Here is a 20,517-nt window from a genome sequence, read left to right as displayed (position 1 = left end):
CCATCTCTCCTCCTGGCTCAGCCTTCACCGTCAACTCCCATTGGCCCTGCCCCTCCAGTCCCGCCTCCGAGGCTGTTCTTACACCGCCCCTTGGGTCTCTTTCTAGTCTTCGTATTCGTTAGTTCAGCCCTAGCACCGCCTCTTGAAGGCAGAGTGCAAGCTCACACGACTCCCCCACTGGCCCGCTGTAGCCATTATCTTTTCGTCATCTCCTCTACGCCACCGGCGCGTGGCTCTCCATTGGCTATTCGTGGCCTCTGTCTTCGCGTCCCAGCGCCTACGCAACCAAGGGATCTCCTGCTTTTCTGGCCGCTCCGTTCGCTCCCCGCTGCCCCCATCGCCTGTAGTCATTCCATTTTCCCCGCCGCACACATGCCGGTCCCGCTCACACTCCCCCACTAGCAGTCCTACTTCTGCTCCTTCCATCCCGGACCCCGCACCACCCCCATTTAGGCATCCCCATTGATTCCCAGATCATCCCGCCTCCTGCACCGCCCACTCTCGGGCATCCCCATTGGCTGCGTGCTTCTCCTGCACTCGCTTCCCCGCTACGTCATCCAGGCGCGGCTCCCTATTGGCTTTCTGCTCTACCTGTCTTCGTCTCACCGCCTACACCCCCCGTGAGCCGTACCCCTCCCGCGCGCTGGCCTTCCCATTGGCTGCCCGCCCCTTCAGGCCCTGCCCCCGCCGGTCCCGCCACCGGTGCCGTCGGTGCCGCCGCCGCCGCCGATATGGCGCGCCCAGCCCCTGTGGAGCCCCCGCTGCGGCATCCCGCGCCCCCCTCGCCGGCCGCGGGCGAGCCCCGCACTTCTGTTGAGGCGGCGGTGGCCCCGCGGAGAGTGCTGTTCGCCGACGAGGCCTTGGGGCTGCCGCTGGCGCAGCTGCGCCGTTACCGGCCGTGGGGCGGGCCCGGGGCGGGCAAGATGGCGGCGGCGGCCGGGCAAGATGGCGACGGCGGCGGGGCTGACGAGGACGACGATGGCGAGGATGGGGATGAAGGGGAGGAGGAAGAGGAGGCTTGCCCTGCGCCCTCGCCGCTGTGCCCCGTCCCCGCTGGCGGGGGGTTTTACCTGGTGCCCACATTTTCGCTGCCGCCCGCGCCGGGCCGTCTGGAGCGCTTGGGGCGCGTCATGGTGGAGCTGGAGGCGCTGCTGCCGCCTCCCGGAGCGGTCCCCGGGGGTGCCGGGGTGTGGGTGCCTGGGGGGCGCCCGCCGGTGCTGCGCGGGTTGGTACGCGTGCTGAACCGCTCCTTCGAGAAAGCGGTGCACGTGCGGGCCTCACACGACGGCTGGGCTTCCTTCTGCGACCACCCAGCGCGCTACGTCCCGCGCAGCCCGCCCGGGGCAGGAGCGGGAGGACCAGGAGCAGGAGATCCCATCCTGGATCCCGGCCTGGGCCTGGGCTTGGGCCTTGGCCAGGCGTCCGCCTCCTCGCCCGACGACGGCGGCCGCACTGACCGCTTTGCCTTCCAGCTGCCCTTTGCTGAGGGCGCGGGCGATGGGGCGCGCCTGGACTTCGTGGTGCGCTATGAGACCCCCGAGGGCACTTTCTGGGCCAACAACCAAGGCCGCAACTACACAGTCCTGCTCCGGATCGCACCCGCTCCCACACCCACTGATGCTGAAGGGCTGCCCCAGCAGCAGCAGCTGCAGCAGCTGGAGCCACAGCCCGAGTGCCAGGGTCCCGTGGAGGCTGAGGCCAGGCAGCTGAAGAGCTGCATGAAGCCGGTGAGGCGCAGGTAATGTCTGCCAGCGCCACCTCCGCCAACGCAGGGCTGTGTCTAGGATGGAGGACAAGCATCCCGACCCTGGAACCCCCTCAGGCCTGCTCTCCAGGACAGGGAGGAGGGCGCATTCAGTCAGAGTAACGGAGGCCAAACATGTGCTAGGCTCTGTTTTAATTACTGGGGTTTCATTCATTTATTGAATTCCCTGGTAAAACCCTGAAGGAGACAGACATCTTCCCTACCCTCAAGGATCATGTAGGCTCCTCTGGGAGATGGTTTGAAAGAAAAAAAAAAAAAAAACAAGCAAGCAGATAAGATACGGAGGGATAAGATTAGTTGCTGAGAGGAAAGTGAAATAGGGTAAGGCGATAGTTTGGAGGGAATAGATGCTTTAGAATGTTCAGGGAAGACCTTTAAGGAGGTGAGTCCTGGATGATCATAAGAGTCATGTGCAGGTATGGGGGTGGGGTGGGGAGAGTTTGTAGAAAAGGGAACAAGGAGGACTTTTCTGAGGGGGTGCAATTTAAACTGAGTCCTGAATGATAGAGGAGGAGTGGTTATGCACAGGTGTGGGAGCAGAGGGAGATGAGGACCGAGGTCCGAAGGTGAGAATGAGCTTGGTGTGAATGATGAGCTGTGTGCTGCAGTGGACAGAACTTCAGTGATCTAGTAGGGTAGACCAAGGGCTTTACCAGTGGGGGACAGGGGATCTGATCCCCATTTGACAGAGCAGCAAACGGATTCCAGAGGGAGAAACTGGTTGAGGAAGTGATGGCGCCTGGCTTTTCCAATTCCACCATGGCTGACCTTGAAGCCTGTGCATCTCTTTACTGTTATGTTCTAGTCCAGTGCGAGGTCTCCTGCAGGATTGAGGGGCTGAGTCTCTGCTCTCACAGGAAAGCAGTGGCTCTGGCAGAGGCAGAACCAGATGGGGCTGGACTTGAAGCTCTTGTCCTTTGTTTTTGCCTGTGACCATTCAGAGCCTGGGAGAAGGAGCCACTTAACCCCAGGAGGCATCATAGGAGACTAGATTTTCTCAGTCAAGCTAGGAGTTCTTTGAAGGTAGCAGCTAGGCCTGATTCTTTTGGGGGACGGGGTCACGTAAGTCTAGTCTGGGAGAAGTAGAGTCTCCGTGCGTGTGTGGGAAATGCACACATTTCCCTGCCTCTGGGAAGGACTGGAAATGGGAATGGGAAAATGCGTTCTGGACCTTGTATATGCTTGATCAGAAGCCTCAGGCTGCCGCAAGATGATTGTGGTCCTGGCAAGGCCTTAGGCTGTGAGTGAGTGATTCAGAAAGGTCTAGCTTGGGGCTGGTGGGCAGTCAAGTACCCACTTATGGACCTGTGAGCCCCACAGTAATCTGAGACTCAGTGTAAGGGGGCCAGGCAGCATGCCTTCCCTTACAGTGTTAAGAGAATGGATTCTGACATCAGAGTGCCTTGGTTCAAATTGCAGCCTTGCCGTCTGTTGGCTTTGTGACCTTGGCTAACTCATTTAACCGTACCATGCCTCAGTACCCTCACCTGTAAAACAGGTAATTACAACACCTACTTCAGAGGAGACGAGTAAAAGCACTCAGAACCAAATCTGGCTCATAGCAGTGCCAGAAAGTGTTAGCTAATGTTTATGTTTAGGGAATCACACATACAGTTCCTTGGATACGCCTCCCAAACTCGGCTCTGCCCATCACCTACTGTGTGGCCTTGCCTCAGTTTCTTCATCTGTAAGCCTCAGTCTTCTCATCTGCTAAAGGGGAATGACAGTCACTTTGGATTGAACACAGCAAACATGGGCAAGACACTGAAGGATGGTGGTAGCCGTGGAAGAGAATAGTGGTCAGCATTTACTGAGCTGTGTGCTGAGAGCTTCAAGGCTGTTCTCTCCTGAGTCCTGCTGTGTGTGCTCTGTGGTACAGGCGCTCTGGTTATGTGCATTTGATAAAGGGGGATACTGAGGTAGCTCAGGGAGTGACAATGCCAGGGAGGACATGCTGGGTACTTTTTTTTTTTTTTAAACTACTCCTCTGGAAGTTCTGACAGGGTTCGGGAAGAGTTCTGCATCTCATTTCTGGTGTTCCCAGCAGGGTGTGCTTTCCTTTTCTCTCTCTCTTTCTCTTTTTCTCGCTCTTTTCTGTCTGTCTCTCTATTTGCTTTTTGGAGGTATCCCTTTACGAAGTGTCGTGATCTTAAGTATAGGGCTCAGTGAATTTTTACATACATATGCTCGTATAGCCATCACCCAGATCAAGGTTTGGAGTGGTCCTGGTTCCCAGAAGCGCCTTCATTTCTGTCACTTTTCCCAAGTTGTCTTCCCAGGTGGCTGCATGGGAGCCCTGTCTGTAAGATGCGACAGTTTGGGTAACCAGAGTTTGGTCATTTTAGAGTGTAAAAGGAAGAGAACCAGAGAAATCAAAAGCTCGCAGGGCCAAGGTGGGTGGAGAGGGTGTTTTTCTTTTAAAATACATGAGTGGTTTTAAGGAGAAATTGAAGCAGCTCGTTCAGACAATTGTTTTGGTATCTGGCCCCAGGTCTGTGGTTCCTAACATGACTTGTGATATTATTTTAAGTGGGCAGATGGCTTTTTGATAGCTTCTTTATCGTTTGATCTCAGCTCTTGCAGAGGGGAGGTTGGTGCTCATTGCAAGATCAGCGGTAAGATTTTCTTTGTAGGTCGGTGGCTTTCTTGGCGAGTACATTTCAACTTATTTTTGTTTTAAAAGCTGTGTGCTGCCCGGGACTTGGAGCACTGTTGAAGAACAGCTGCCCCTGCGACCCAGCCCTCTTGGGAACCAGTAGCTGGTCGCAGGGGATAGGCTGAATGTGTGGGAGCCCTGTGGTAGAGGGCCTTGTTCAGAAGTGCCGGCCGCAGCCCCCGCCCCTGCCTCCCGCCCCAAACTGGGCATGGCCACGTCAGGTGGGGGCACAGGGGAAGTCTATGTTATGGGACCAGGCTTTTGATAACACTTAGGCTTCGAGATGATCCATCAACAAGCATTTGTTGAGGGCCTACTATGTGCTGGGCACGGTGCTAGGTTCAAACAGGGAAAAAGACGCAGACTGGCACTAAGCTGTCGAGGGTTTTGTGGTGGAATTGGGTGGGAGAGGCAGGGATGGAGGGCTTGGTGTGTGACGCTTGGCAGAGACCCTACTCTGTGCTGGGCGTTTTGCTGAGGGTTCGAGTGCAAAGGCCTCATCTAATCCTTTGAGCATTCCCCTTGAGAGAGACTGTTTTTATCCCTCTTTCCTGGATGAGCAAACTGAGGCTCCCAGAGTCCAGAGTCCTAGGGCTGGTGTCGGGAGGAACCCTCCTGGTCTGCCTTGGCTTAACACCCTTAGGAGGTGTCCTGTTCCTCTTAGAAAAAAAGACCAAGAAAGCCTCAGCATGGCCTTCCAGCATCCTCCTGCCCTGTCCCTCAGTCTGTCCTCCACAGCTGCTAGTCTCACATCCCACCATCCTCTGCCTTCTGAGCTCCTGTCACTGTGGTCTTAACAAGGTGCCTTGCCCCTTAACTGCCTCAGGGCCCTTGCCCATGCTGTTTTCCATCACCAGGAATGTTGATCCTGTACTCCTTGTGGTCTCCTCGTTTTGATCCCTCAGTTCTAAGAGGGCTTCCCCTGGAAAGCTTGTCCATCCCAACATCCTGATGTTTTCTTAGCATGGCCCTGATGTTTTCATAGTGTAGATCAGCCAAGCCCTGCCTGAAAATGTCATGTAGCAGAACAGGTGTGTGTTGCCACAACTTTAAGATCATTTCCCACCCTGCCTGGCAGTCCTATTCTATTTTTCTGATCCACTCTTGTCTCCACCTTGCTGTGACTCTTTTCAAATGTTCTTTACCTTTAGACTTTACTTCCTGCTTCAAAAAACAAAAAGAAGCTGAAAGGATGGAACTCCCCATAGTTCACAGCCCCCCAGCATGCAAACTAAGTTCCCTCCCTTGTGTTACAGGGGAGGAGGGGCCCCTTTTACTGTCTCAGGCCAGTCTCCCCATTTGTGCTCTGCAAGTTCCATTTTCTGCCACCTGCTCCAGAACTTGACCCTTTCTCTCCTGGCAGCTTTTTTGGCCCTCCTCGCTGATCCTCTCTCTTGGCCTTCATACGTGCTAGCATCTCTACTGTCTGAAAAACCTGTCCTTTGACCTCCCCTCTGTTCCTGCTGCTCCCAACCAGCACCTAACCACCCCTTCCTCTTCAGTGCTGACCCCTCTCTGAAGAGTTGCTGATACTCTCCTTCTCCATTTACTTCAGCCCCCCACATCTACCAGATTCCAGAGGTGGTTTTGGTTTTCTTCTTGAAGTTGCTGAGCATTCCTACTTAACACACGGTCTCTCCCTTGCCTTGGGACCACGCTCTGCTGCTTTTCCTCTTAACCCCCTGGCCCTTCTCCTTGCTCTTGCCTTCAGCTCACATAGCCAGGCTGGGTGTCTCTCACTTGGCTGGTGTCCCAAAGATGGGTCCCGTGTTCGAGATCGAAACCATCACCTCTCCAGCAGTGTTTCTGAGCGGCCTCTCCCTGACCCCTCCCTTGCTTATCTTCCTTCTAAGCATCCTAAGCCCATCCTGACCCTGGAGTCTGGGCCAGGGCCCTTTGTTCCAGGGCATTCTTCCTTTCCTGAAGGCACAGACCTCAGTTTGTAGTTAGACCTTCATTAGGGGATTATTGGATGACCCTCTCTGCCCTCTTAGACTGTAAGCTCCGTGAGGGGTAGGGACATGGTCTGCTTTTTGTTCACCTCTGTATTCCTGCAGGGCCTGCCACGGTGCCTGGCACTTAACAGGTGCTCAATAAATGTTTGTTGAAAGAATGAGTGTGAGTTATTTTTTTAAATGTCTTCCTCCACACGAAATTGTCAGCTTGCTAGTTGGGTGTGCTCCCCCTTGTGTCTCCAGGGTCTGTCACTGGGCTGATGCACGGTAAGGCCTCAGTGATTTTTAGGTCACCTGTTGCTGAATGGTTGGGGACACAACTTGCTCTCTCAGTCGGCAGCCTTAGGGGAAACCAGAACAAACAAAGTTGAAACAGGACAGGCCAAGGGCCGTCTTAGTTGTCCAGAAAGTCAGGATTGAGTGAGAAAGCGATCCTTTTGTACTCCACCGACAATTTGTAGGGCATCATGGTTAAGGATGTGGACTGAGGCCACACACTATGGAAGTGGCGGAGCTGGGCTCTGGGCCAGGGTGGTCCTCCTCTAGTTCCACAGTTCCTAAAGGCTATACCAGGCTGGGTGGTGCGTCTGAGCAGCGGGGCATTGCCAGGCAAGTTGCTGTCCTTTTCAGAGCCTCAATTTCCCTCAGTGGGAATTTGGAGGGGATCGCTGTTTGTTAGCACTTTATAGGCGATGTTCCACTATTTTCTCAGTCTACCCCACAGCCCTCTGGGGTGGCCATTACCATTATACCTTCCTTACGGAGGAGGAAAGTGAGGCATCGAGAGGTTAAGTGACTTGTTCCAGGTCACACAGCTGGTAGGTGGCAGAGCTGAGATTATTCAAAGTTAACCTGTTCTGACCCTTCATTGAACTGTGAAATCAGTTTCCTGGATCCCAACCAATATTAAAGAAAAAGAAGTAGCATAGGAAATAGTGTGCATCACAACACGTAGTAAAGGTAAGTGCTGTTTCACTCAAAGAACAACTGTTTTTCAGTTTTCTATAACTATGTATATTTACACCTGTATGGGGGGTGCTGGCGTATGATGTCAAATGTATTTCTTACTGTGGGTCACTGCCAAATGAATGAAGTCCCTGCCATGAAAGAAGCTCGTGGCCACGATAAACTGCTCTCCTCTCTCCCAGCCCGCCCAAGGGGCTGTGAGTCCCAGAGTCGACACTGACACAGACCGTAGCTGGGGAAGGCAGAGCAGCGCACCACCCCCCCGAATGTGGTGACTTTCACAGCTGCTTCAAACCCTGTTCTTGTCAGAAAGCAGATGGCTGGGGGAGTAACCAGAATCCTGGGATTCCAAGTATCGTCGTGGGGCAGGTTTCTAAAGCCACCTGACCTCCTGGGGAGTCAGCATTATCTTCGAGTTGACTGCATGGGAGCTGGGGTCTGCTGAGTTTCCCTTTGGGTTTCAGCACATGACCCAATTTGGGCTTGCCAAGTTCTTTGAAAACAGCGTCGGGGGTACTCCCAGAGGACTCGGGGTGGCTGCAGTGATGTGACTGCTCCGAGAGTCTGCTTTGTTCTCGCCCATTGGGGGTTGTCAGCCCTCCCCCGCTTGCACTCTGGTGATTAACTTTTTTGTTCTGTCTCGGCTGGCCCAGGCTGGGGCTGACGGCACCTCTTTCTGAAATCTCACCTTCCGGTCTCTCTGCATGTCGACTAAGGTCAGCGGTCGTTAAATTTCCTGATGGCAGGAGGAATTTCACACTTAGGAGACTGGCGTGGCCCCTCCTAGGCTGCACTGTCTTGACTAGTTTTTGAGAACACCCCAAGGATGCATCCTGGGTGTGGGTCCAGGATCCCGGGCCTTCCCCCCGGCCCACTACTGCGTTTTGCCTTGGAGGAGATAGCACGTGGCATTTGTGGGGCTGGTGCCAAAAGAGCAGGTTTCCTTCTCGAAAATTAGCAAGCACCCTGGAGGTACAGTTTTGTTCTTAATCTCCTCCCTCCCAGTTTTTCTAAGAACCCCTCTTCTCTGTTACTGATCAGTGAGTCAGTATACACTTGTACTCCATTTCTCTTACTATCCTCCTTTTGATTAAAGTCATAGCTGCCCCTGAATGTTTACTGTGAAAGACAGTTCAAGGATATCTAGGTTTTTTTTTTTCAGCCCACAGTTTCGAACAGTCTTCAAAATGGAGCCTTCTTTGGATTGTTATCAGTGTGGTATGTAGTTAGTGGGTGTAGAGACACAGTTCCTTGAGCCTCAGTTTCCGCATTTGTAAAAAGGGAAGGGTGTTGCTTTGAAGGATAGATGTGAAGGTTTTCAAATGACTTGGTGTATCAATGAAAAGGGCCCACGTTGGAGGAGATGAACGATAAATGCTTGTGCCTCCTGCTTTCATCTCTCTGACTTCAGAGGTATGGAGAGAGCCCTGTGTACTTCTGCTGACTTTGTGGATCTTGGGATCGGCTGAATTGCTTGACCTGATTTTTGGAAGCTCCCCCTCTTCTCATGCTCCTCTGCTGCAGAAGAGATGCTCTGGGGGCTGAGGGATTTGTTTTGTATTTGTTTTTCCTCTCCTTCCTTCAGCTGAACTCTGGAATTCTTTTCCTTCTGGTTGGCTGCATCCTGTGTCCCTCCCCGCCCCACCTTTTCTCTCTCAAATACATCTAGGACTCTGGAGTGGTATTTCAGAGCCTGGTTGTACATGTCAGCACTGGGCCAGATGGCACGGGACAGCTTGCCTAGTCCTGCCCCTGGGAGGGAGGACTACCCTTCTGTTTGTGGGTCTTCTTGAAGAAACTTGCTTTAGATGATCTTAGAAAGGTAACTTTTTCCTCTAATGAAGGACTGTGCTAGCAAAAGAAGTCTTTAGAAATCGTGTTGGGCCACAGGTCCAAAGACCTAGATTTTAAACTTACTGGGGGGACTGGCGCAAGATCAGGCTGGTTTATTCCAAATCCTCCTTTCTTCTCTGTGATGCTTGGGAGTTGGTGGCCAGGATTCTGGAGTCACTCACTCCCGGGCCTGGTAATACTCAGATTCAAATACCTTCGGTGGGACGCACGAGCTCTAGTAGTCCATAGAGAAAGACAGATAGTTCCTTCTGGAGCTTCCAGACTCTAGATCCATGTACCTGATTCAAATTTCCTCCCTGAGGGACCTTGCTGTGACTTCTGTGTCTGGTGGTCACCTAGCCGCATGTCCCACGAAGGCAGGGAAACTGGGAAAGAATATATGGGCAAAAGGCAGGTCCAAAGAAAAGCCTGAATGAATGAAGAGGGAGAGATCTTGTCTGTTATTGCTGCCCCCCTCTACCTACTTCTGGAAAGGATCGGAGATGGCATTGGGGTAAGACCCCAGTTTCCCCCCGTCCCCTGTCCAGGAAGCAGCAGTTTGTTGATCAAGAGCCTGGATTTAGACATGGGAGCCAGAAGGCTTAGGTTTTGGTCCTTGCTGCCTGACCTCGAGCCGTTTCCTCAGCTTCCACGTCATTATCTGTGAGATGCAGATAATACTACCACCCACTTCACAGGATTAAAAGTACCTTCCTCACAGGATTATTGTGAGGCTGTGTTAATAGATGTGAAAGCACCCAGAACAGTGCCAAACATCACGGAAGGTATTCTATTCAGGTCAGCTAGTGATTCCTGGTTTCTGAGAGGCAATTAATTATGTTTTTCAAAAAGTTGCAACCATCTGCAGAAATGTCAATGTCATCATATTACCTTTTAGGAATGAGAAGTTCTGAGCAATTGCCTCAGCTCCTCTCCTCCTCTGCTCATGTTTTTGTTAACGCTTCCCTCTCATTTGCCTTAATCTGTAAACATTTGGTACTCATTTCTGAGAATGAGAACAGCGATTTCTCCATGATCCCTGTGACCCCACCTCTGGGAGAGACCGGGCAAAATACACTTGCCTTATGCCACTTAGACGGCGGGGCCTGACTTCCGTTGTGGAGGAGGACCAACCTTAATGAATACCCACGGTCGATTCAGCCCCCTGCTCTGTGCCAGACCCTGGTGTCTGGCTCGATGGCCTTGACTGCCCTGTGCTTGGTGTGTATATCCTGACTGTCCTGTGCTCCGTTTTAAGGTGAGGAGGGCGAGGCTCCGAAAGGTTAGGGGGTTGGCCAGGCTGATTAGGTGACGGGGGGCATGTTGGTGGAGGGACCCAGGTCTTTGTGACCCTGGGCTACTTCCTTTTTCTGCTGGCTTCCTTCCTGTCCTCCAGTTGCTTCCTTCCTCCTCTTTGCTGCTTTTCTGAGTCCCACAGTTCTCACCTGGCCGTTCTTGGAGAAAGCGGGTTCCTCTATGGCTAGGATTATACCCTAAGGAAATGATCCAAAATGCTCATATAAGCCATGCCCAGTAGTGTCTGCTGGAGTCTGCTTTGTGAGAGCAGAATGAAGGCAACAAACGAGCCGCTCAGGAGGATGGGAGTGGGTTACAGATGTCATGGTGAGCCACTGTGAGGGTAAACGGCCACCTCAGGTGTTGACAAGAGCATATAGTGATGCTTCATATGGTTGCACGGACAAAGCCAGCTGCGAAATATTGTCTGTGGAAGCTAAGTTGATTTTGTAGAATAACTGGAATGAACTTGTCCTTCGTGGTCCTAGTGGTTGCCTCTAGCTGATGTGTGACTTTCCCCCCTTCTCTATGCTTTTCTGTGTTTCACAGCATTTCCCCAATGTGTCTGTAGGACTTTTCCAATCAGGGTTGGGTAAAAAGAGGTGGCAGAAGGGAAGACGGCCACTGTCCCTTGGGAGTGGGCTGCCACGGAGGCTCGGAAGGGGCCGGTGGGTGGCACAACTGGCCTCTCAGGGACATCAGATCCATGCATTCTCCCCTTTGCCCCCGACAGGCCCGCTGAGGAAGAGCTGAGAATGAGGAGCGCGGAGGACAGCACCCCTGCTGTGGGTAAGCAATTGGCAGGCTGTGGGGGTTTCAGCTTCTGCGCACTGTTCCTTTCTTTCTCCCTGTTTTCTCTATATGAATTAGGAGGTCCCCTCTGCCTTCAACTGTCCCAGAGAGCCTCAGAGACAAAGCTGCCAAGTAGCCCAAAGCGTAGCCTTTCCTAACTAAACCTGGCCTGCCTGGACACCTGCCTCACCCCAACGCTACCCCTTCTCTTCTCTCCAGCAGAGCGCCCTAATGTCCAGGAGTCAGTGGGTCCCCTGGTGGCCCCCACCCCTCTCCGCCCATGGCCTCAGATGACGCTTCAGGTAAGTAGGCCCGGCAGCCTCTGGACGGACAGCCCAATGGGAGACTGGGTGGTGGCGGCCAACTTGCTCCAGGTCTACCCTAGGTCGGAGGGAGGCCCCCCAAAAGCAGAACCTGAGGGTGGAGGGTGGAAAGCCGGGATTCACCCAAGCTTTGTTATGTTAGCAAACATTTATCAAGTGCTTGCCCTGTGCCAAGCAATCCTGGGCACTGGGAAGCTGGGAGTGACCAAAAAAGAGGTCTCTGTGGGACTTACTTACACTTTGGTGGAGTGAGACATGACAGAACAAAAGAATAGTTAAAATCTATGCTGTTTTAGATGATGATGAGCGCTAAGGAAAAAAATAAAGGGATGGGGAGTGTGTGTGTGTCATACATGTGTGTGTGCACATGCGCATGCATATGGGGGTGGGGGGAAGGTTTGTGAGTTTAGAGCAGTCGAGGTCTTCATGGAAAGTGAGATTTGAGCAAAGATTGGAGAAGGTGAGAGTGAGCCACATGAGTAACTAGGGGAAGAACATCCCAGGCAGCTGCCAAGCCCCCCAGGCAGGGCCATGACTAATGTGTGAGGAACAGCAAAGAGCAGTGAGTGGCAGGGGGTGGGGAGCAGCAGGAGGTGAGGTCAGACAGATCATGTAGCATCTCGTGGGCCTTCGAGAGAACCCGGGCTTTTACTCTGAATGACAGGGGAGCCACGGAAAGGTTGTGAGCGGAGGAAGGCCATGATCTGACTTAGGATTTAACAGGCTCCCTTTGGCTGCTGTGAGAACAATAGGCTGTAGGAATGAGGGCAGAAGCAGGGGGACTGTGACGGGGAGGCAACTGCAGTGGTCTGGGCAATTGATGCCAGAGATGGCAGGGGAGATAGAGATTCTGGAGATGTATGTTAGAGAGAAAGAGAGAGAGAGCGAGCGAGCATGTGTGTTTGTGTGTGTTTTAGTACAAAGGTTTTCAGACATGTATAGAAGGAAAGAGACTAGTATAATGAACTCACATATTCCTGTCACCTAGCTTCAACAAATTTCAGCACATGTCCATTCCTACTTTTTCCATACCCTCTCTGCCCCACCCCTCAATTGCCTATGGAATTATTTTGGGAAGAAATCCAGACATTATCTCATCCACAAATATTTCAGTTTGTATCTCAGAAAATTAAGCACTCTTTAAAAAAAACCACACACAATGCAGCATCATGCCTCAGGAAATCAACAGTTAGTCCTCAGTATCATCAAATATTTGATCAGTGTTCAAATTTCCTTATCTCATAGGTGTTATAGGATCCAATCCAGGTCAACACATTACATTTGGTGGATGGGTCTTTTTTAGATTTTAAAATCTCCCTCACTTTTCTGGCAGTTTGTTTGTTTGTTTGTTGAAGAAACCTTGTTTGTCCTGTAGAGTTTCCCATACACTGGTTTTGGCTGATTGTATGGAAACATATTTCTCACTCTTTTTTTAACCAATATGTTAATTCCATTTAATTAATGTGATCTATTAAATCCAATTAATCCACTTTAAATTGATTTATTAAATACCATCTATTATTATGAAACTAATTTAACTAAAATTGATTCTATTTAATTCTCTTATTCCCATTTCATTTAGTAACTGGAATTCTTTTCCAAGGAAAAACGTTCTCATATCAACCATTTGGCTGCCTTGAGGGTATATAATTTGTATTGAAAAAGCTGTATAAATACTTAATTTTTTCCCTTTTATTTACCAGTTTTCAGAAGAAGTGAACTTCTCCAAAGGTGACCAACTAAAGGATTTTTGGTTTTGGTGTATTATTATTAACTCGTGAATTTTAAACATATTTGATAAGTTTCCACCCATTGCATTTATTTACTCATTTTGATGTTTAAATTGAACTCTCTCCAGTCAGTAGGAGCTTGCTTACAATGGTTCCAGAGTCCTTTTGAACACAGTCCCATCATTCTTTGACCACTTCTTCAGAATCTTGAATGACAGTGTGTCCTAGACTCATTTTGTACTTACCCTACCCGCAGCCATTTAGTTAGAAAGCTCTGCTTCCTTTTCGGGGAGAATGGTATTTAGAAACTAGAATCTGGGTGCTCCGTGTGCTTTCCTCTTGCTAGATAGGCCATTGTTTCTAGGCCTTGTCAAAGTAAGTGTTTTTGAAAGAGAAAATACCTGAATTCACGTGGATATTCTGGATCTGTTTTAGAGGTCAGCCAACAGTACTTATGGAGAGCCATTCACCAAATGTTGAGGCCCACTGCCTTCCTTAGCTTAATGGTCTGCAGGAAGTTCCCTTTTACTCCATCTGATTTGGTTATGTTAATAAAGATGACATAGGCTTTGGCATTTGGATCATTAGAGAGGGCTCTTTAAGGAGGGTGTACCTGGAAACACGGGTGGGGCTGGGTGTGGGCTGTCACCAGTCTCACTGTCTCTGCCTGTCCCATCCCCTCCTCTACTTCATTCCTCTTCCTTTCTCTCCCCTCCTGCCCTACCCGCCCCCCCCCAATGGCTCTAGGTTTCTGAAGTTACAGTGACTGGCAAACCCCCAGAGGAAGGTGACGTCCCCAGAAGCAATCCGCCTGTGGCTTTCACAGAGGTCCCCCAGGCACGGGCCATCAGGATTCTCCCCTCTTCCTCTCTCTGTGGCCTGGGTGGCTCCCCCAGGGACCAGGCCTCGGGGCCCGATGCAAGTGAGGGGGCAGTCGGGCCTCTTCTGGAACCCAGCCAGCAACAGGTGGAGGCCACGTGGGAAATATCGCAAGAGAATGGAGGGGGCCGAAAGGACTCCATGGTGGGGGCCTTAATGGATGAACCCCCTGGGGGTCTGGAGGTTGTGGGTGGGTTGGAGGAGCTGCTTGGTGAGGACACCATTGACCAGGAGCTGGAGCAGCTCTACCTGTCCCACCTGAGCCGCCTGCGGGCCGCTGTGGCTGCAGGTGGGGTGGGAGGTGGTGGGGAGGGCCCCACAGATGGGGGGGTATCCCCCAGCCATCCCCTGGGCATACTCACGGACCGCGACCTGATCTTGAAGTGGCCTGGCCCCGAGCGGGCCCTGAACAGCGCCCTGGCTGAGGAGATCACCCTGCACTATGCCCGGCTGGGGCGTGGTGTGGAGCTTATCAAGGACACTGAGGATCCTGATGAGGAGGGGGAGGGTGAAGAGGGACTCTCCATTGTACCCTCCAGCCCAGAAGGGGACACCACCAAGGAATCACCTCCAGAAATCCTCTCAGGGGTCCATCCTGTGGTAGCCGCTATGGGAGATGTGTGGCTCCCGTGGGCAGAGGGCTCGGGCTGTGACAGCGCCGTGGTTCTGGGTGCAGAGGGTCAGTTCGCTGGGGCTCCAGAAAAAGGGATGGGCAAGGACACCGACTCTCTGCGCATAAGTAGGGTGATGGCTGGGATGACTGGGCCCCCAGGGGAGAAAGAAGGCCGGATGGAGTTTACCACTGGGTGGGCAGACAGCTTGGTTCCTAGATCCGGTAAGGAGCCAGCTGCTCCAGTCCTACGGGGGCAAAGTTTGACCCTCCTCAGTCCCTCGGGGGCTGAAGTCTGTCCTTCTAGCCTGGCCAGGCCCCATATGAGCCCCCAGGATGAAGAGGGTGCAGGCCCAAGCCTGGAGCCCCCAAAGAAGTCTCCCACCATAGCAGCCCCTGCAGAAAGTGTGTGTTTGTTGCCTCCCCAGCTGTGGGGGCCCTTGACCCAGACTCTGGGGGTCCTGGCTGGGTTGGTGGTAGTCCCTGTGGCTCTGAACAGTGGTATGTCCCTCCTGGTGCTTGCGCTGTGCCTCTCTCTGGCCTGGTTCTCGTAGAGGCTGCTTGTGTGGGGTGCAGCAGTAACAGACTTCCCCCCTCTCTGGGGTGTGGAGAGAGGCCATCCCTGCACTGCACCCAGGGGGTTCAGATAGGATGTGTGGCCTGTATAGTGAGGGGTCTTTTGCTTCTGAGAATGCCCAACTGGAGAGAGACCTTCCCGTCCCTGAGGACTTGTCGGCACAGGGCTCCCTGTGGTGATGCTGGTGGAGGGGAACAGGGCACGGTGGACGGTGTGAGATAACTTTCAGAGAGGAACTGGGCATGCCCTCCCTTCCCCCCCCCAAGCCTGTATTTATTTTTGTATAATTCTCTGGACGAGGGCGAGTGGTCGTGAGCTGGTCTTGGGGCACAATTACCCAGAGATATATTTATTAACAGCCAACCTGTGCAACCTGCTGGAGCTTTATTTTTAATTTAATTTATATAGAGTACCTATTATTATATGCCACAATAGAGCTCTATGAGAAATGATGTGTCTTGCTGTACAGTGTTCTCCTGTGTGGGCCCGAGTGTGTGGGGTGGTCCTGTTCTATGGGAGGGGTGGGTGGGGAGTTGGCCATGGGACACGGCCATGTCTGCTGCCACAGCTTCAGTCCGTGCCACCTCACCTTATGGTCCTGCCCTGTGTGATCTGGTGGTCTTTGGAGGGGCGGGTCCTTTGGTCTTTTCTATATTCTGCTAGGGAGGGAGGAAGAATGATTGCCATGTGAGGGTTTGGTGTCGAACACACGGCTGCGGCGGTGGACGTGGTCAGCTGTAGATGTGGGAATACTGGCTGCAAATAAGCCACAAGGTTTTGAGGTTCCTGGGGAAAAAAAGAAGCCTTTGACACCAGGATGGAGACCCTTCTGTCTCCAAGATTGGGAAGGTCTCAGAAGGAACAGAGGAGTTAATGTGCTGTGAAGAATTCATACCAGAGTTGCTGTCCACAGACTTTACCTTTATAACTCAAAACAGAAACCCAGCAGCTTTGAAAGAAAGGATAGATATATTTACTGCATGCAAATAAAAATCTCTGCATTAGCACAACAAAACACCATATATTTATTTACTTGCCTTCGCAACAAAACTTTACACCAACTTTCTTTCATTCTTCTCCAGGGCTCCCCTGCTTTTCTGAAACAGCCCCAATCAGATTGTTTGCCCAGCCACTTCAGCAAAAAATCCCTGATGATATTTGATTGGTCCATCAACAGCCACATCCCAGATTTCATCTTCCTTGACCTATTGGCAACATTTGACACAGCTGGTCATCTCCTCCTTGAAATCTCTCTTTACTTGGTTTCTGGGACACCACACTTGCCTGGTTTTCCTCTTTCCTTGTTGGCCACTCTTCTAGAACAGGGCCTGGCATCTAGTAAGTCCTCAGAAAATGCCTACTGATTGAAATAAATGAGGGAACAAATAAACGGATGTGGGAAAATAGAGACATGGTTAGAGAGCTTAGCTGGGCATTCAGTGGTGACAAGCTCAGGTCAGTTCCACAAATGTGGACTGACCACCTCTTCTCTGTTCTGAGGACACAGAGGAAGGATCTCACAGTCTAGTGGGAGAGACAGACACAGAGAAAGGATTTTAGTACAGTGTGGTTAGCTCATTAGCAGTGATGGGGGCCTCAGGACATATGCTCAGCCCAGTGTGGGGACTCTGGAAACCTTTTGGGAGGGCACAGGGCCTGAACTGAGTTAAAAAATGAGAAGGAATCCAGCAGATAGTAGAGGGGAAGAGAGGGCAGTCCAGTCAGAAGGAATAGCATTGCAGAGGTTTGGAAGTGGAAAACAGGTACGGAAAACAAATTCAGCACCCACTCATTTCATCTGTCTTTCAATGAGGATATTCTCACTTGGTCAAATATCAAAAGTGCAAACAAGTGTCCGTGGTCTTCCACTGATGTGATTATTTGCTCAATGTCCAAAAAGGCAACTTTCTGCCAACTGGATTGAAAAGTTAGATACAATGGACAAAGTACTCAAACTACTACAGACACATAACTTGCCGAAACTGTCTCAAAAAAAAAAAAAAAAAGGAAAAGTTGAGCAGTCCTATGACCATTAAAGTAACAGAACCTATAACCGGAAGTCTTCCCATACGGAAACTCTGGGCCCAGATGGCTTCACTGGTGAAACACTCAAGGAACAGATAATTCTGATTTTACAAAAGCAATTCCAGAGTTCCATAAAAGGGAGCATCTAATTCGTTTTATGGGGCTGATAGAACCTTGATCCTAAAACTTGATGAGTGAAAAAAGAATATTATAGATCTCAAGAAAACATACAAATACCTTAAACTAAACAGCTGCCTGTCTTGGTCTGCTTAGGCAGCCATAACAAAATGGTGTAGACTATGTGGCTTGAAAACAACAAACATTTATTTCTCACAGCACTGGAGGCTGGGAAGTTGAAGATCAGAGCACCTGAAGATTTGGAGTCTGGTGGGGACCAACGTTCTGGTTCATAGATGGCTCTCTTCTTGTGGTGTCTTCACATAGTGAAGGGGCAATGTTACTCTTTGGGGTTTCTTTTTTTTTTAAGATTTTATTTATTTATTTGAGAGAGAAAGAGCATGAGAGGGGAGAAGTTCAGAGGAAGAAGCAGACTCCCCGCAGAGCTGGGGGCCCAATGCGGGACTCAATCCCAGGACTCCAGGATCATGACCTGAGCTGAAGGCAGTGGCTTAACCAAGTCACCTGAGACACCCAGGTGCCCACTCTTTGGGGTTTCTTATAAAGATACTCATCCCATTCATGAAGGCTCCACCCTCATGATCTAATCGCCCCCTTTAGGGCCTTTAGCCCCCACCTCCTAATACCATCACATTGGGGGTTACATTTCAACATACAGCTTGTGAGGGGACACAATCATTCAGTCTCTAGCACTGCCGACATTCAATACATTTCAAAGGTGTAATATGACCAAGTTGGATTCATTCTAAAACTGCAACATTTTTATTTAACATTTAATGTTTGCGCTCAGTCAACAAAAGTTGCTTCATTAACATATCAAAGGAGAAGCCACAATAATCTCAATAGCTGTAGAGAAAGCATTGGATTAAATTTAACATCTATTCATGATTTTATTTTTTGAAAGATTTTATTTATTTGGGGGAGGTGGGGGAGCAGAGGGAGAAGGAGTGCTGCGTGCAGAGCCTAATCTCACAACCCCGAGATCATGACCTGAGCCAAAATCAAGAGGTAGAAGCTTAACTCACTGAGCCACCCAGGTGCTCCTCTGTTCTTGACTCCAGAAACCTTAGCAAGGGACAGCTGGGTGGTTCAGTCGGTTGAGCATCTGATTCTTAATCTCAGTTCAGTTCTGATCTCATTGTAAGTGCAAGCCCCACATTGGGCTCCACACTGGGTATGGAGCCTACCTAAAACAGAAACAAAGACAAACAAGCAATGAAAACCTTAGGAAATCAGTTGAATACATTTTCTTAACATAAAAGATATCTATCTACAAGGATTTACAGTAAACTACATACTTCAAATGAAAATTTTTTTAAAAATTTATTTATCTATTTATTTGACAGAGAGAAATCACAAGTAGACAGAGAGGCAGGCAGAGAGAGAGGAGGAAGCAGACTCCCTACTGAGCAGAGAGCCCGATGCGGGACTCGATCCCGGGACCCTGAGACCATGACCTGAGCCGAAGGCAGCGGCTTAACCCGCTGAGCCACCCAGGCATCCCTTCAAATGAAATTTTAAGAGCTCTGACATTTGAAATGTGTCAAGGATGCCTGCTATCACCATTTCTACTCAGCATTGCACTGGAGGTCCTAGCAAGAACAGTAAGGCAAGGAAAGGCAAGGAAAATAAATTAAAAATATTCAAAGATTGGAAATGAAGAACAGAATTATCTTTATTTATAGATGATACCATTGTGTATATGGAAAATACAAAAGAGTCCATGGACAAATTGTTAGAATTATTAAGAATTTAAAAAGATTTTTGATACAAAAATCCATATTCAAAAATAAATTGCTTTTATTTATTTAGTTTTAAAGATTTTATTTATTTATTAGAGAGAGAGAGAGAGATCACAAGTAGGCAGAGCAGCAGGCAGAGAGAGGAGGAAGCAGGCTCCAAGCTGAGCAGAGAGCCTGACGCAGGGCTCGATCCCAGGACTCTGAGACCATGACCTGAGCCGAAGGCAGAGGCTTAACTCAATGAGCCACCCAGGCACCCTCAATTGCTGTTATATCCTAACAACAGACAGAAAATTTTAATAAAGATACCATTTATGAACTACTTAGAAATTAACAAAAGAGGGCAAGATCTTTCTTTTTTATTATTTTTTTATTTTTAAAGATTTTATTTATTTATTTGACAGACAGAGATCACAAGTAGGCAGAGAGGCAGGCAGAGAGAGAGGAGGAAGCAGGCTCCCTGCTGAGCAGAGAGCCCCATGGGGGTCTTGATCCCAGGACCCTGACATCATGACCTGAGCCAAAGGCAGAGGCTTAACCTACTGAGCCACCCAGGCGACCCTGAAAGATATTTAAAAGACTAATTAAAGAGATATACGTGTTAGTGAGTGAAAGTCAATGTCATAAAGCTGTCAGTTCCCTCTGAACTGTTTTGTAGGTTCAGTGTAAATCCAGTCACAATTTTAATAGATTTGCGTGTCTGCATATCATAGCAAGTTAGTTCTTAAATTTATGTGTAAGTGCCAACCAGCCAGAACACCCATACTTAATTTAAGGTATAGCGATTAAGATGGTGTGATATTGCTGCAAAGGTAGACAAATACGTTTCATTGGAAAGACCAGTGGTCTCAGAAAAAGACCCACTTACATGTAGACTCAGAATAGGTAGCCAATGAGGTGTTGTGATACCAGTGGGAAATGGTTGGACTTCCAATAAGTGGAACAATCCATTATCCATATTGAAAAAAATGAAATTGGATCCTTACAACACAAAAATAACTCTAGACATATTCAAAACCTAAATGTGAGAAGCAAAACCAAAGAGCTTTAAGAATTTAATATAGAAAAATACCTTTATATACTCATGGTAGAAACGTTTTTCTTAAACAAGATGCAAAATGTTAACCACAAATGACAATTATAAAACATTCAATTACATTAAAATTAAGAATTATTGATCAAGAAACACCATGGGGGTGCCTGGGTGGCCGCTGCCTTCGGCTCAGGTCA

The 20,517-nt window shown here is 49.9% G+C and overlaps 1 protein-coding gene across 2 annotated transcripts; it reads left to right on the top strand.

The window, feature by feature from the left end:
- Positions 1-731: 731 nt before the first annotated feature.
- On the top strand, positions 732-15,834 carry PPP1R3F (protein phosphatase 1 regulatory subunit 3F). 2 transcript variants are annotated; one of them, XM_044235171.1, is made up of 4 exons: positions 732-1,738; positions 11,205-11,260; positions 11,483-11,565; positions 14,064-15,834. In XM_044235171.1, the coding sequence occupies exons 1-4, from the start codon at positions 732-734 to the stop codon at positions 15,357-15,359; spliced, it is 2,442 nt and encodes an 813-aa protein (XP_044091106.1). In that variant the 3' UTR covers positions 15,360-15,834. The 2 variants fall into 2 exon arrangements, with proteins under 2 accessions (XP_044091106.1, XP_044091107.1); XM_044235172.1 differs by having other exon boundaries at positions 1,641-1,738; positions 11,486-11,565.
- The last annotated feature ends 4,683 nt before the right edge of the window (positions 15,835-20,517 follow it).

Source organism: Neovison vison, chromosome X, assembly GCF_020171115.1.
Source record: "Neovison vison isolate M4711 chromosome X, ASM_NN_V1, whole genome shotgun sequence".
Classification (NCBI taxonomy): Eukaryota; Metazoa; Chordata; class Mammalia; order Carnivora; family Mustelidae; genus Neogale; species Neogale vison.
The sequence above is the reverse complement of the archived record's forward strand: the minus strand, read 5'-3'. Positions and strand labels throughout refer to the sequence as shown.

What these genes read in the sequence shown, in the direction of transcription:
- PPP1R3F (XM_044235171.1), top strand. Translation starts at nt 732, where the DNA reads ATGGCGCGCCCAGCCCCTGTGGAGCCCCCGCTGCGGCATCCCGCGCCC. An exon ending in ATGAAGCCGGTGAGGCGCAG is followed by an intron (nt 1,739 to 11,204) that starts GTAATGTCTGCC and finishes TGCCCCCGACAG; the next exon opens with GCCCGCTGAGGAAGAGCTGA. An exon ending in GGACAGCACCCCTGCTGTGG is followed by an intron (nt 11,261 to 11,482) that starts GTAAGCAATTGG and finishes TCTTCTCTCCAG; the next exon opens with CAGAGCGCCCTAATGTCCAG.